The sequence below is a fragment of the Dendropsophus ebraccatus genome, chromosome 12 (assembly GCF_027789765.1).
Source record: "Dendropsophus ebraccatus isolate aDenEbr1 chromosome 12, aDenEbr1.pat, whole genome shotgun sequence".
Taxonomy (NCBI): Eukaryota; Metazoa; Chordata; class Amphibia; order Anura; family Hylidae; genus Dendropsophus; species Dendropsophus ebraccatus.
Window position 1 is genome coordinate 66,358,791 of NC_091465.1, and position 13,166 is coordinate 66,371,956.

General features: G+C 41.0%; 1 protein-coding gene across 1 annotated transcript; it reads left to right on the plus strand.

The window, feature by feature from the left end:
* Positions 1 to 1,684: 1,684 nt before the first annotated feature.
* On the plus strand, positions 1,685 to 10,818 carry SCT (secretin). The gene is made up of 6 exons (XM_069948280.1): positions 1,685 to 1,734; positions 3,470 to 3,556; positions 3,752 to 3,853; positions 5,063 to 5,176; positions 5,403 to 5,511; positions 10,132 to 10,818. Exons 2-6 carry the CDS (start codon positions 3,474 to 3,476, stop codon positions 10,138 to 10,140), a joined length of 417 nt encoding a protein of 138 aa, XP_069804381.1. The 5' UTR covers positions 1,685 to 1,734; positions 3,470 to 3,473; the 3' UTR covers positions 10,141 to 10,818.
* The last annotated feature ends 2,348 nt before the right edge of the window (positions 10,819 to 13,166 follow it).

The window sequence follows — 13,166 nt, forward strand, 5'->3', positions numbered from 1 at the left end:
CAGAGGACACTGTGTCCTCCACATCATCACACCAGCAGGGGGCAGTGTTTCCTCCACATCATCACACCAGCAGAGGACACTGTGTCCTCCACATCATCACACCAGCAGGGGGCAGTGTGTCCTCCACATCATCACACCAGCAGGGGGAGTGTGTCCTGCACATCATCCGGTCAGTAGGGGGCACTGTGTCCTCCACATCATCACACCATCAGGGGGCAGTGAGTTCTCCACATCATCACACCAGCAGGGGGAAGTGAGTCCTCCACATCATCAGGTCAGTAGGTGGCACTGTGTCCTCCATATTATTACACCAGCAGGGAGCAGTGAGTCCTCCACATCATCACAGCAGCAGGCGGCACTATGTCCTCCTTATATCATCACACCAGTGTGTTGCTCCACAGCACAGGCAGGACTGAAGCGCACACCACAAGGCCTCCATAGATTAACCTAATCACAGTATTGCAAATCCCCCCCCCCCCCCCCCAAACAATAATAACCCTCAAAAAAGACAGGAGACAAGATGTGAACAAAAACATCAGCCACAGTGTTTAATATGGGTAGCATTATATTGCATTTTAATAATCAATATATATTAACTATAGTAAATAGCAAAAAATACTTTAAAACCAAGTGCTGATATAAAAACTGTACAAGCCAAATCCACCCAGCGACCCAGTGGGCAACTATTCCCCACGATTAAACACCACAACAGGCAAGGGACTGACACCATAACAAGGGAGGGCGGGCCGAATCTTCTTTTATTGCTAGTACACTGACGGACTGAGAAATCCCCTATCTAAATAATCAATTTCCCCGCCATTACATGAGCCTGACCAATCAGAGAGGAGGATTTACAGAAAAGGGGACTTCCAGGTGAGGTTATCCAAGGAGAAACACCGGGTAAGAAACAATCTATTAAGCAATACATAGACAGGGGAATTGCCGTCCCCCCTTCTAGCCAAGGGGGGTGACATCAATGGATTCCAAATAGAATCTGGATTTGTCGCCAGCTCCAGTCTGTTACAGTTACAGCAAACAAAGGGGACGGTGCCTGGCAGGACACGTGATGGAAGCCATGACACCAAATTTCCTTCTGCTAAGCACATTGTCCTAAGAAAGGGAGAAATTAAAAATATATAATGCTTAATATAAAAGTGTTTTTACAATGAGAGCCTATGGGTGACGCTTACACAATGGCATTCATCAAAGCCGTCTGTCATACGTACGTGTTGGGGGGGGGGTACAACATGTGAACAATGCCATAGTCTGCTTTTTCTTCCACCTTTTTTCTACAATTGTAATCATCAAAGAAACGACCAACGTCATTGAAGGTAAGTGTCATGATCGCAGTCACTCCTAGTTTTAGGGGCTTCAGCATCCTGTACGCCTGATAACAGACCATTAAGGCAGAGTATGTCAATTGATTGAGCAAACACCCCCATCACCTCTCTCCAGGTAACTATGTTTGCAGAGGGTGGGGATGACCACATCATTATTACTGTATCGACCCGCGTCCTCCCATATTCTAATAAGGTAATGGAGCAATCATTGCAGCTATGACTAGTACAGGAGGGGTGGAACTTGTGGTACCACCAGGCAGGGGACCATCCCCGATGATGCACCATCTAGTCTGCAAATTGTATAAATAGTGAAAGGTCTCATGTGTCTTTCCTGTTCTCCTCCTCCGAGACAAGCAGTGGAGCCTCCGAGAAGTAGTCCTTCATTTCCCAAAGAGTAAGTACTACTCCTTTATTCTCCAAGTCAGGTAAGTAGGCTAGCGCCATTATATAGGAACCAGATACCATACATCCCGTTATAACTATACATTTCTTACCAGTAATATTTACAATAAAAAAATATAAGTTTTTACCATTGAATTTAAAGGGATATTCCCATAGCATAGTTATATTTGTAGGACTATAAATATTTTTGCAAGTACGATAATTTAGCAAACGTTTTCCTGATATACTGCTCTTTTCCATTGTACAGTTTGTTGTCTAAATTACTTAATACCTTTCTGCGCTAAAACAGCGGCCAGACTGATATATGTAATAGTGTAGATGTATAGGGATATAGTTATATATATCTGCTTTTAGAGCAGAGTGGTGGTTGGTAAACTAGACAACAAGCTGTCAATGTATTGGCAAAAATATTTACAGGGAATTTGTCACTAGGTTCCTGCTGCATTAAATGAGGACAGCATAAACTAGGGCCAGAAATGCTAAACAGATTGGTGTATTACTTATATTACTTTTATTACTTTTATTCTGTTTACCCATTCTCCTAATATGCAAGAGAATAGGATTCTTGCTGCACCCCTCCCCCGCCCTCCAGCTGCTGATTGACAGTTGGCTGCCTATACACAGCATGGATAGATAACAGCCAATCAGCAGCTGGTGGAGTTTTCTGCTTCTCACAAATATCCAGGACTACTGAGCACACGCACATACTGTATTGTCCATGTTAATGAGAAGATCACTGGATCAGCTGCACAGAACAATGTAAGTGATACATCATTCTGTTCAGCTTCTCTGTCACTAGTTTATGCTACCCTGAGATAGGAAAGCATAAACCTGCTGATAGAGTCTATTTAACTTCAGAGGTCCTACATGTATAACTATATTAGTTGAGATGAGAATATCCCTTTTTTTTAGGGAGACACCCACCAAAGTTCCTCCTGTTCCTCCTGGGTATCTAAAGGAGAAGTCTGGTGAAATTTTTTTTTATTAAAGTATTGTATTGCCCCCCCAAAAGTTATACAAATCACCAATATACACTTATTACGGGAAATGCTTATAAAGTGCTTTTTTTCCCTGCACTTACTATTGCATCAAGGCTTCACTTCCTGGATAAAATAGTGATGTCACGACCCGACTCCCAGAGCTGTGCGGGCTGTGGCTGCTGGAGAGGATGATGGCAGAGGGATGCTCACTCCCTTCAGTGCCCTGTGTCCCCATATAAAACCTGCTCTCCTGCTCTCTAGACTGAAAAAAATATACCACTTCCTGCAGGACATACAACAGCTGATAAGTACAAGAAGATTTGAGATTTTTTAATAGAAGTCAATTATAAATCTCTGGCATTGTCTGGCACCATTTGATTTGAAAGAATCTTTTGGGGGGGTGAACTACCTCTTTAAGCACTTTTCCTGGCTCTATCTAGAGATCGATGGGAATCTGAACACCCAAACCTCAACTAATCAATACTTTTCACACGTCAAAAGTTTTTTTTTCGGGTTTTGTTTAGTTTTTTTTTTTAAGTAAAAGGGACAATTAAAATATGGAGATAGCTTATGTCAAAAGACCAAGCTGTTGGGGCTTGATAGAAGTTGTGAGGGTTATAAATTGGGGAAGTAAAGAACACTTAAAATGAAATCTTTTCACAACAGACAGGAAGATCAATTCCCATATATTGATCCAGATGTTTTCCTACACCTTCACCTTACACTTGAAATGTTTTCTCTCCTTAGAATCATGTCTGTAACAATGGTGTTCAAAGCTCTGATGGTTCTTGTGGTCTTCTTACAATTATCATGTACGTCAGCGCTACCTGGCAGGTAAGTATTCAGAATATTAGCACAGTTACTTATGGTAATGGGTAAGGGGTCCTAAACAGCCTTTGTAGCCCGGACATGTGGCCACTAACACACACACCAGCAACCTAAACTAACACAAAATACATTAGGGAGTAGTAAAAGAAATAATCCTAGATTCTGCTCTCATATATTATACCAATTCTGTTTTGCACATAGGACCAGGAGGCATGTAGATGGTATGTTCACAAGCGAATTCAGTCGGGCCAGAGGGTCAGCGGCAATCCGGAAAATTATCAACTCCGCTTTGGCAGGAAAAAGGTGAGACCCTCACATGTGGTGTAAAAATGTGTTCTGGTCGGTATACAGTCAATGGATATTAAAACTAATGCATTTAATATTCCTATCACAAGATGGCGCTTTAGAGTCTTCTACTACATCCTGGTTTTTAAACAGCACACCATGTGGTCAGGCAAGGTATTGCAAGAAGAATTTGCAATCTTTGCATCATTACTTTACTATTTAATCGTGATGGATGACAGAATCCTAAAGTGAATCTTGGTCCTAAATACCTATAAAAGCTGAGATTCTCGCTCAGTTGAAGCTGCCATGATTCTGTGGTTTTCTGCAGATGCTATGACTTTCTGTACAGAGTATCAGGAAGCTTTTGATGTCCCCTGCTGCCTTCCCTTCTGTTTCCTTTGAGAAGCTATTGAGGTCTTATCATTTATTTACATGATTTAGTTATGCAGATGACTGTGCCTCCCTAGAGTTATAAAGGCTAGGTTTTAATTATACATATGTACCATTGACCGAAATATATTCATATCATGTGGTAAATCGTTGCGAATACAGAAAACTGCTAAAGATAAACTTATATAAGATGCATCAGTCATAGAAAATACTTTCCACTTATAAATTAACATATAACATGCGGTATGTAGATACGCTTCATGGATAGCATAGCTGGCTAAAAATATAAAAAAGGTATGCTAATGCATGCTGCCTTGACATATGCTAAAAAGTAAAACTGAGCCTTAAAGGAATTATCCCAAAATTAAACTGTATCCCCTAGCTAGCTGCTTGGAGGTCAGCTGTCCCCTAGGTGGCAGTAGTGGTGGGGCTGCTGGCCCCTGCTCACCTCACTGTCTATGGGACACTTCTCCTTGCTATCAGACCCACACTGTTATTAATAAACTTTAATTATCATTAGGGGGCCCCTTCCTTCTGTTAAACCCCTTAGATGCCTCTCTCAGTATTGATGATGGCATCTAAGGGGTTAAAGAGCTGAGATGGGAGATAGCAGAAACCTGGGGCAGAGGGCATACATTTATTGAAAACTCCAATATTAAGTGAATGGATTTTCATGCCATAAATCTGTGGGGTGCTTACAGCTGGGACCTTCACCAATCATCATAGGGGGTTGAGGCGATTAGACCCCACTGATCTAATGGACTTGCCCTAAAAAAGTTCGCCTTGTTACATTTGACTATGATTATTCTATGTATTTTCTCTGTATTATACCATCAGGGATGTGCAAGACAGCAGTTACCAGGCAGATCCCAGAGATCTGAACCAACAAGCTGATTCTCCTAGTTCTGCAGATCTGTCTGGACTACCTTACAAACCCGCCATGGAAGCAAGGTAACTAATATCACACTATATAGTGAAATACAGCAAGGGAGACCAAGTCCTGTATCAGCTCTATGACTCAACTACACAGAGAAAAACTTACATAAAAACTTTTTATTAGCAGAATAATTACTATTGCAAATGCACCAAAAACTGGTTGCAGATACTTCTGCATCTCACTTTAGGCACTACAGTGTATTTTACATGTGAATAATATGAATGTGTTCTTCTGTAGCAGATTAGAAGATAAGAGCCCCAATGAAGTAACAGATAGTCAGCTGTGCTCCGCCATCTTGGATCTGCTGTACAGGGCGCCATATCCATCACAGCAGCAACACAGGGGCCAGGTAACTGTGACACACATGTTCATAGGAAATCATAGACTTATATTGTTAGGCTGCCCTAATCAATCATTACCATTCAGCACTTGTTGCTTGTACATAAGGGGTCACACCTGTATCTGGGATTTTTTTTTTTTTTTTTTTTTTTTACTGATTACTGAAATACTGAAATATGTTCTTTTTGTACATTGCTCCGATCTTCAGCTATTGTGAAGATCCTGTATTATGTATAATGATGTCACCGTGACCTTGCAGTGTACTCCTCCCTTTGATGATAAGGAGGACACTGCTGGAAAATGATCTGTACAGGGCAGGAAGAGTCAGCTTAGTTTTAGGATTAGTGGTCAGAATGAAAACGGCAAGATTTAAGGAAAAGTTTATAATACAGTAGGTAAAATGGAAAAATTCTTAAAAATGTCAGACACATTTAACCCTTTGAGGAACAAGCCCAAAATGACCCAGTCGACCGCACCAAATTTCATTTTTGTATTTTTGTTTTTCCCTCCTCCCCTTCTAAGAGCTCTAGCACTTTTAGTTTTCTATCTACAGGGCCATGTGGGGGCTTGTTTTTTACAGGAGTAGTTGTACTTTGTAATGGCGCCTTTTATTCTACCTTAACATGTATGACGGAATCCCAAAATTATTATTTATGAAGATATAAATTGGTGAAATTAGAAAAAAGAATGCAATATGGTAACGCTTGGGGGGTTCCTACGTAATGCACTATATGGTAAAGATGACATGATACCATTATTCTATAGGTCAGTCCGAACCCAAACATATGCAGGTTTACACAGATTTTCTAATGTTGTTTTTTTTTTTTTTTAATGAAATCCTTTTGTTTTTGCAATTAATTATTAATAAAATGGGCCTATTGTGACTCTTATAACGGTTTTAGTTTTTCACCTACGGGGCTGTATGGGGTGTCATTTTTTGCGCCATGATCTCTAGTTTTTATTAATACCATACTTGTGTAGATCGGATGTTTTGATCACGTTTTATTATTTTTTATATATATAATGTAACATAAAATCGGTAATCCGCGCACTTTTTCCCCTCTTTTCGTTTACACCGTTCACTGTACGGGATGACGATTGTTATATTTTAATAGATCGGACAATTATGCACGCTACGGTATACAATGGGGGAGACTTATCAAACATGGTGTAAAGTAAAACTGGCTCAGTTGCCCCTAGCAACCAATCAGATTCCACCTTTCATTCCTCACAGACTCTCTGGAAAATGAAAGGTGGAATCTGATTGGTTGCTAGGGGCAACTGAGCCAGTTTCACTTTACACCATGTTTGATAAATCTCCCCCAATATGTTTATTTATTTATTTTTATATGTTTTATTTATATTATGGGATAGGGGGTGATTTTAACTTTTATTGGGGTTTGGGGTATTGTAAAAAACATTTTTACTTGTTTTTGTTTTTTACACATTTTACATGCAATACTTAGATTGCATACACTGTACAATGCTATGCCATAGGCATAGCACTGATCAGTGTAATAGGCGTTCTGCTCATTGAGCCTGATCGGTAAGGGACAGGGGACTTCCCCCGTCACTTACACTTTAAAGCCGCAGCATTTAAGGAGTTAATGACAGGCTGCAGCGCGATTGCTGCAGCCTGCCATTAACGGTGAGGGCAGGGCTACTGATTGCAGCCAACCTCCACCCGCTCCGGAGCGCGCTTCATAACACAGGACATACCGCTACGACCAGGGTCATCTGGGGATAGGCACCCAAGGCATACCAGTACGTCCTAGGTCGTCTAGGGGTTAAAAGGAGAAGTCTGGCATTTTCTAAAAGCCGGCAGCCTGCAGGTGGAGGGGGGGAATTGATTTCAAGTATGACCTTACTTATTCCCGTACAAGTGGTGAGCCGCTGGAGTGGCCATGGGACCCCCCGCCAGAAGTAATTTTCCCCCATGTTGTGATGATGTCATGACTCAGGGGACAATTCCTGTCCCGGCTGATGGACTGGCTGCTCAGCCAATCCGGGAGTGGTGTCCCCCTGACTCCATTTTCCCCATGCCAGCATTATTCCTGTGGTGACATGCGCACGCTGGTTAGTGGCAGCCCCGGCATGTATAAACAAATTATGCAAATAATAGTAAAAAACTGACTGCAATAGTCTGGACGGGTCTAGAAGTACAATTATTTGTAGCCTTCTCTCTTGATATGGAAAACTACCCCTTTACACAGAGATAATAAGATTATTGGGTAACGAGTATGTCAAGGAAGCAGATAATGATATAAGACGATAATCTGGGAAGCAGCATTGGCCCCCACCTCTTGTAGATGGGACACGTGCCTCCTGCAGTCTGTAGCGTCAGCTAGAAGGATTAATAAGAGAAGCCATGGGGAGGGCAGGAAGCATGGATAGCTTGCGTCTGTGGTGTCTGAGTACTGAGCTGTACATGTGATCTGTATACACAGTCTGTCGCCTCTATTACACATGGGGTAAACATTGTCTACTTTGTGGTGTTATTTATGAAGGGGCAGACATATCAGTATTACTGCAAATACACCATGGCACATTAAAACATGCTGAGCCCACCATAAATGTCGTGCTGCAGGATACCTGTATCTTCCATTGACTTCAATGGGTCAGCTGAAAATTTGATATAGTGTTCAATTTTATGTGGATCCATTGAGGTCAGTGGGTAGCTGAATCCGCAGCGGATGTAGTATGTGTGAATCTACCTTTATGCATAATCTGTGCACGGATTAGCTGTGTACGGATCTTCTCCCTGCTCTTCTATAGTGGTAAATAGGTTTCCTGGAGGCCAGGCATGATGCTTTATTTACAGCTATAGAATAGTAGGGAGGCAGATGGCAGCATAGGAAGAAACAGTATGCGCAGTGCCAACACAGCTCTGCTACTGCCCATGTTGTTGAGGGAATGGGAGAGCATCTAACCTGCTGCTATCTCCCTATAGAGCACAGAGCGCTGAGGATGCAGGTATGTTTCTTACCTTCATCCTCAGCGCTTATCTTCTATGCTAATTAGGTGTTTTGGCATATTGGGGGCGGGACTAGCACCCCCAGTGCAGCGATCCACCCCTGACCATCCTGCTCTGCTGATTGATTTGGAGTGGCAGGCCGGCCGGGGGCCTGCTGATTTCCATGGTTCCCCTTTAATATAGCATATTGCAAAAAGATTTAAAATCGATTACATTTTTCATAAAAAAAATTATAGTTATGCTTCTATTCTAGGCCCAAGGGTCACAATAAAAACTGGAGAATGGAAAATGACTGAAATCAAAATTTGTTCAATTTAAAAAGTTGATTTAAACAGTCGGTCATTTTCTTCCATTTTTTTTTTGTACAATCCATTTATGCTATGAGTACCCCAATAATAAACTGATCGCAGACTTTTCACCAGGACTCCACTGTAACCTCTGCTGTAACCTATGGACACACCCAGCAGCAAGTGTACAATTTCTCTTCAGCGCCACCACATGTTAAGTTAAGAATTACACATTTATTATTGAAATTTGAGAGATGTCCATGTAATGTATGGATAGACTAGGTCCTCCAGAGACTGATTGGGGGAAGCTTTCATTTTCATGTATATAACTAATCGTGCGATTCAGCCAATTATCACTCCCTGTGATAGAGACAACGATCAGCTAATAAGATGATCATCAGCTGATCGTTTCTTTAGGCCTAGACCTAAAATCATCGTCCGCTGACCGCGGATTGCGATGTGATGCGAAGTATTTACAGTTTGGGCAAGGCCCTTGCTAAATGATTATGAGGCCATGTAAGGGTCCATTTACACAGAAAAATTATCTGACAGGTTATCTGTCAAAGATTTGAAGCCAAAGCCAGAAACTATAAACAGAGATCAGGTCATAAAGGAAAGCCTGAGATTTCTCCTCTTTTCAAATCCATTCCTGGCTTTGGCTTCAAATGTTTGGCAGATAATCTTTCTGTGTAAATGGACCCTTACAGGCTTATCTAGCAGATCGGCGCCCGGTTTACAATATTGATCAGGCCACCACCGGTCTACCAACAGTAGGTAGACTCTCATTGCCATTGCAGTATACATTGGGAGAATTTCCTGGCATATACCATGGATACCACTGTAAACATTCTGCCTCTGGGGAGAATAGTGTAGTCTGCTATGCTAATCCAGCAAAAGATATTACATCATACAATGCCACTGTTTAGGCTGTAAGTTGCGCGAGTCAATGGTTATCTTGAAACATAGTGTGACTCTACTCTTACAAAAGAGAAATTATGAAACAAGACCAAAACTAATGATAATACATGGAACAAATTCAAATTTTTTGGAACCAATCTTGTCCCAATCTTCATGGTAATAATTTATGGTGGAATTGTTTTTTTTTCCTGTGACTAGGGACACCCACATGACAGCCCATATGCCTACACTAAGAACAAGCAATGAATACTGTAGACTTTCCCTTCCTCTGTCCGTTGAGGTCTCACCCTGGGCAGAAGCAACTATAAAATATGATGCAACCTGTGGCATACAATATCTCCGAGAAATCTTAAATCATATTCTGGAAATAGTCATTTATACAATGAGTTGGATGAGTTTCATGATTAGCATTCGGATCTATTGATCTTTATTATATTTCCTTTTTATTCAGGATTACTAGACCTGATGGCTAAATATACTATATGGAAAATCTATTAGAGGCAAAACACAACAATCATAGTCCACGTTCATCTACATTCCCCGCAGCCAATTAAGGATTGAAAAGTTGAGATGTTTCTACCCCAGCAACATTATAATACAACAATGGACAGCGGCAACGAGATGTGCAATATATTGTTCCTGCACCCACACGTCTTCATGGATGGATGGATAAGCATGGATTAGAGGGAGCGCACAGAATAACTAAAGAGGGTCTTCTAGTGATCGTCCCTGAGTCACCCTCCACCGGCTAGATCAGAAACTTGTCTCATCACTATGATCACAATTTGTTAGCTAGATTTCTATTATAGGAGCTAATTTATTAATATTGTTCTTCACATAGGACCCAAGGCATTTGATTACCGGTGGCTGAAAAAGTTGGATGCAGCCCTAGAAAGTCCTGGAAGACATGAAAACAGCCATAGGCCTATGGTTGCATCCATGTTTTCCAGGCATCCAACTTCTTCAGCCACCGGTAATCAAATTCTGCACGCTCAGGTTTGGACGAAACCGAGCGTGTTTGAGGTTCACTCATCTCTAGTAAGGAAGGGTCAGAAAAGAAATGGAAGGATTGCCTATAAAAATTAATGCTATGTGCTTCATTGCTTGGTCTATTTAAATAAAATCTAAGAATAATAAATCTTTGTGCTTCTGGCTGACCCTTTTTATATTATTGGTTTATTGGGATTATAGATATGAGTACTTTTTTGTTTTTTTTGTCTTGTTTTACAACATAGGCCGCCCCTCATTTTTTTTCATCCCCAAATCTGAGGTGCTCCCACAGGTGCTACAAGAATGGTTACCCCTTTAAATGGTCACTGTCATAATAACGTTCAAAACCAACAGTATGTTTAGTTATCATGCTTTAAAACAAAGCCATACTTACTTGTATCCAGGTCCAGTCCCCTAAAGGCAGCATTGTGCTGGTTAAAAAAAGGGACTAAGCGAAGGAAGTCCCGGCCCGTACAGAATGTCACGGCTCAATGCGTCCATCAACCACTTGACTGCCTTCTCTCTGTGAAAGCTTAGATCATGGGACTTCCTGTGTTTAGTCTCTTTTTTTCTCTTGTATTCAGGTCTAGACTGGACCTAGATACAAGTAAGTATAGCCTTGTTATAAACAAAAAAAATAAAAATAAATAATGAATGTAAATTGCAAACATGCTTTATATCATACCCCCTGTATCACCCAGTACCCTTTAAAATACTCTCTTATTCACCAGTTACTGCAACCTCTGCTAAATTTGTAAAGTTTAGCCACCAGGGATTAAATTGCCCACCGGACCATCAGAGCCTATAGTGGCATCTGGCCCAGAAGACCAAGAGGGGTTTGCAAGGTCACCAAAGATCAAACTGCTGAATAAGAGACCATCGGGAAATATATATTGTATATTTGACCATTTATAGGACCTTAACACAATGTTAGCCTAAGACCCGATTTTGTCTAAAACTGACTCTATATTCCCCCTCCTGTTATTCTTATACTCACACTTACTTCTCTCTCTTCGATGATAATATGTGCAGACATGATAAAAGAAACCAATCCCATCAGAATTGGTAGAATACTCAGCACATAGTAGTACGCTCTTCATTTTCTACTTCCACTATATAAAAGGATTTCCCTCCATGGCCGTCTCCGTTAATTACACCATCCATCATATACCTCCCCCTTTAGCTTGGGAAATTCTTTGGTATTAACTTGACCTATATATTTGATATCATACAAGCCTTTATAGGCAAAGCCATTGTTATTGTGGGATTGATACAGGCATCAAAAGCCATATAGAAATTTGCAAAGTCATCCAGTTGCATGTGGACAGATTTCCCATTCAGCCACATTAATATGTATTGGGAGAATCAATTTCTAGATGTAATAGTTTGCATACTGGCTTTACAAATGAAAATGGATGCATAGGGACTGTGAGTGAATAGATACAATTGATTCAGAATATATTTGTTATGCAGCTCCATGGATTAGTTGGTATTGTAGGAGTTTAGGTTAAAGGGAACCTGTCACGTTGAAACCACAGTCCAATTTGCAGACATCATGTTAAAGAGCAGGAGGAGATGAGCAGGTTCATATATATATATATATATATATATATATATATATATATATATATATTTATGCTCATTTTGGCCTAAATAGTCAAGTGGGCAGTCCTACTCAATGATTGGCACATGGGTCACTGAGTAGGACCGCCCACTTGACTACTTAGGCCACAATGAGCTAATAGTTACATAAATGACTGACAAATTATCCTGCAGCTTTTTCCATAAAACAATATATCAGTCTGCTCTGCTCCTCTTATTCTATTACATGACACTTGTAGATTAGACTGAATTTGTAATGTGATGGGTTCCCTTTAAGGGTTAAAAAGGTTGAATATGCATTGTTATCGCTGATTAATATTAGAACATAAGCAGCACAATGTGTTATTCCATCTCCCTTGGAACATGGAGGGCGTCTGTGTTTACGGCTCAGTATAATGTGTACATTTGGAACATGTGTTCCGGACATGCACTTGCTGTATACCACATACGGCATCCTCATCGTCTTAGGGAATATTTCCAGCTGTTCTGTTACCCTGGCAACAGAGTGTTTCCCTAGGAACCCAGCCAAGTGCGGCCGGCATAGGGTGGTCTATTCTGTGTACCAGCTGATTATACGCTGAAGCTTCCCCTGGCATCATCTGAATATGAGCTGACGATTGTCTACATGTGCCAAATGATTTCACGCTTCACCCAGATCTATAATGGGCGATGATGATCGGTTACCAAAGAGGGAACGAGAAATCTGTGTTCCTGAAAAATTGAGCAAAATGTATTAATAAAACTTTGGGTATCAGTGCAATAAGACGCCGGATGATTTCTAGGTTTTGTCTTATATTTTAATAGCATCACAGATAAGTGTTTGCATCAGGGACCATGCACACAGTCCCTATGGACCCACCATGAGAAGAAGACTAGACATATGAAGCTACTGCG

What these genes read in the sequence shown, in the direction of transcription:
- SCT (XM_069948280.1), top strand. Translation starts at nt 3,474, where the DNA reads ATGTCTGTAACAATGGTGTTCAAAGCTCTGATGGTTCTTGTGGTCTTC. An exon ending in ACGTCAGCGCTACCTGGCAG is followed by an intron (nt 3,557 to 3,751) that starts GTAAGTATTCAG and finishes TTTTGCACATAG; the next exon opens with GACCAGGAGGCATGTAGATG. An exon ending in AAACCCGCCATGGAAGCAAG is followed by an intron (nt 5,177 to 5,402) that starts GTAACTAATATC and finishes CTTCTGTAGCAG; the next exon opens with ATTAGAAGATAAGAGCCCCA.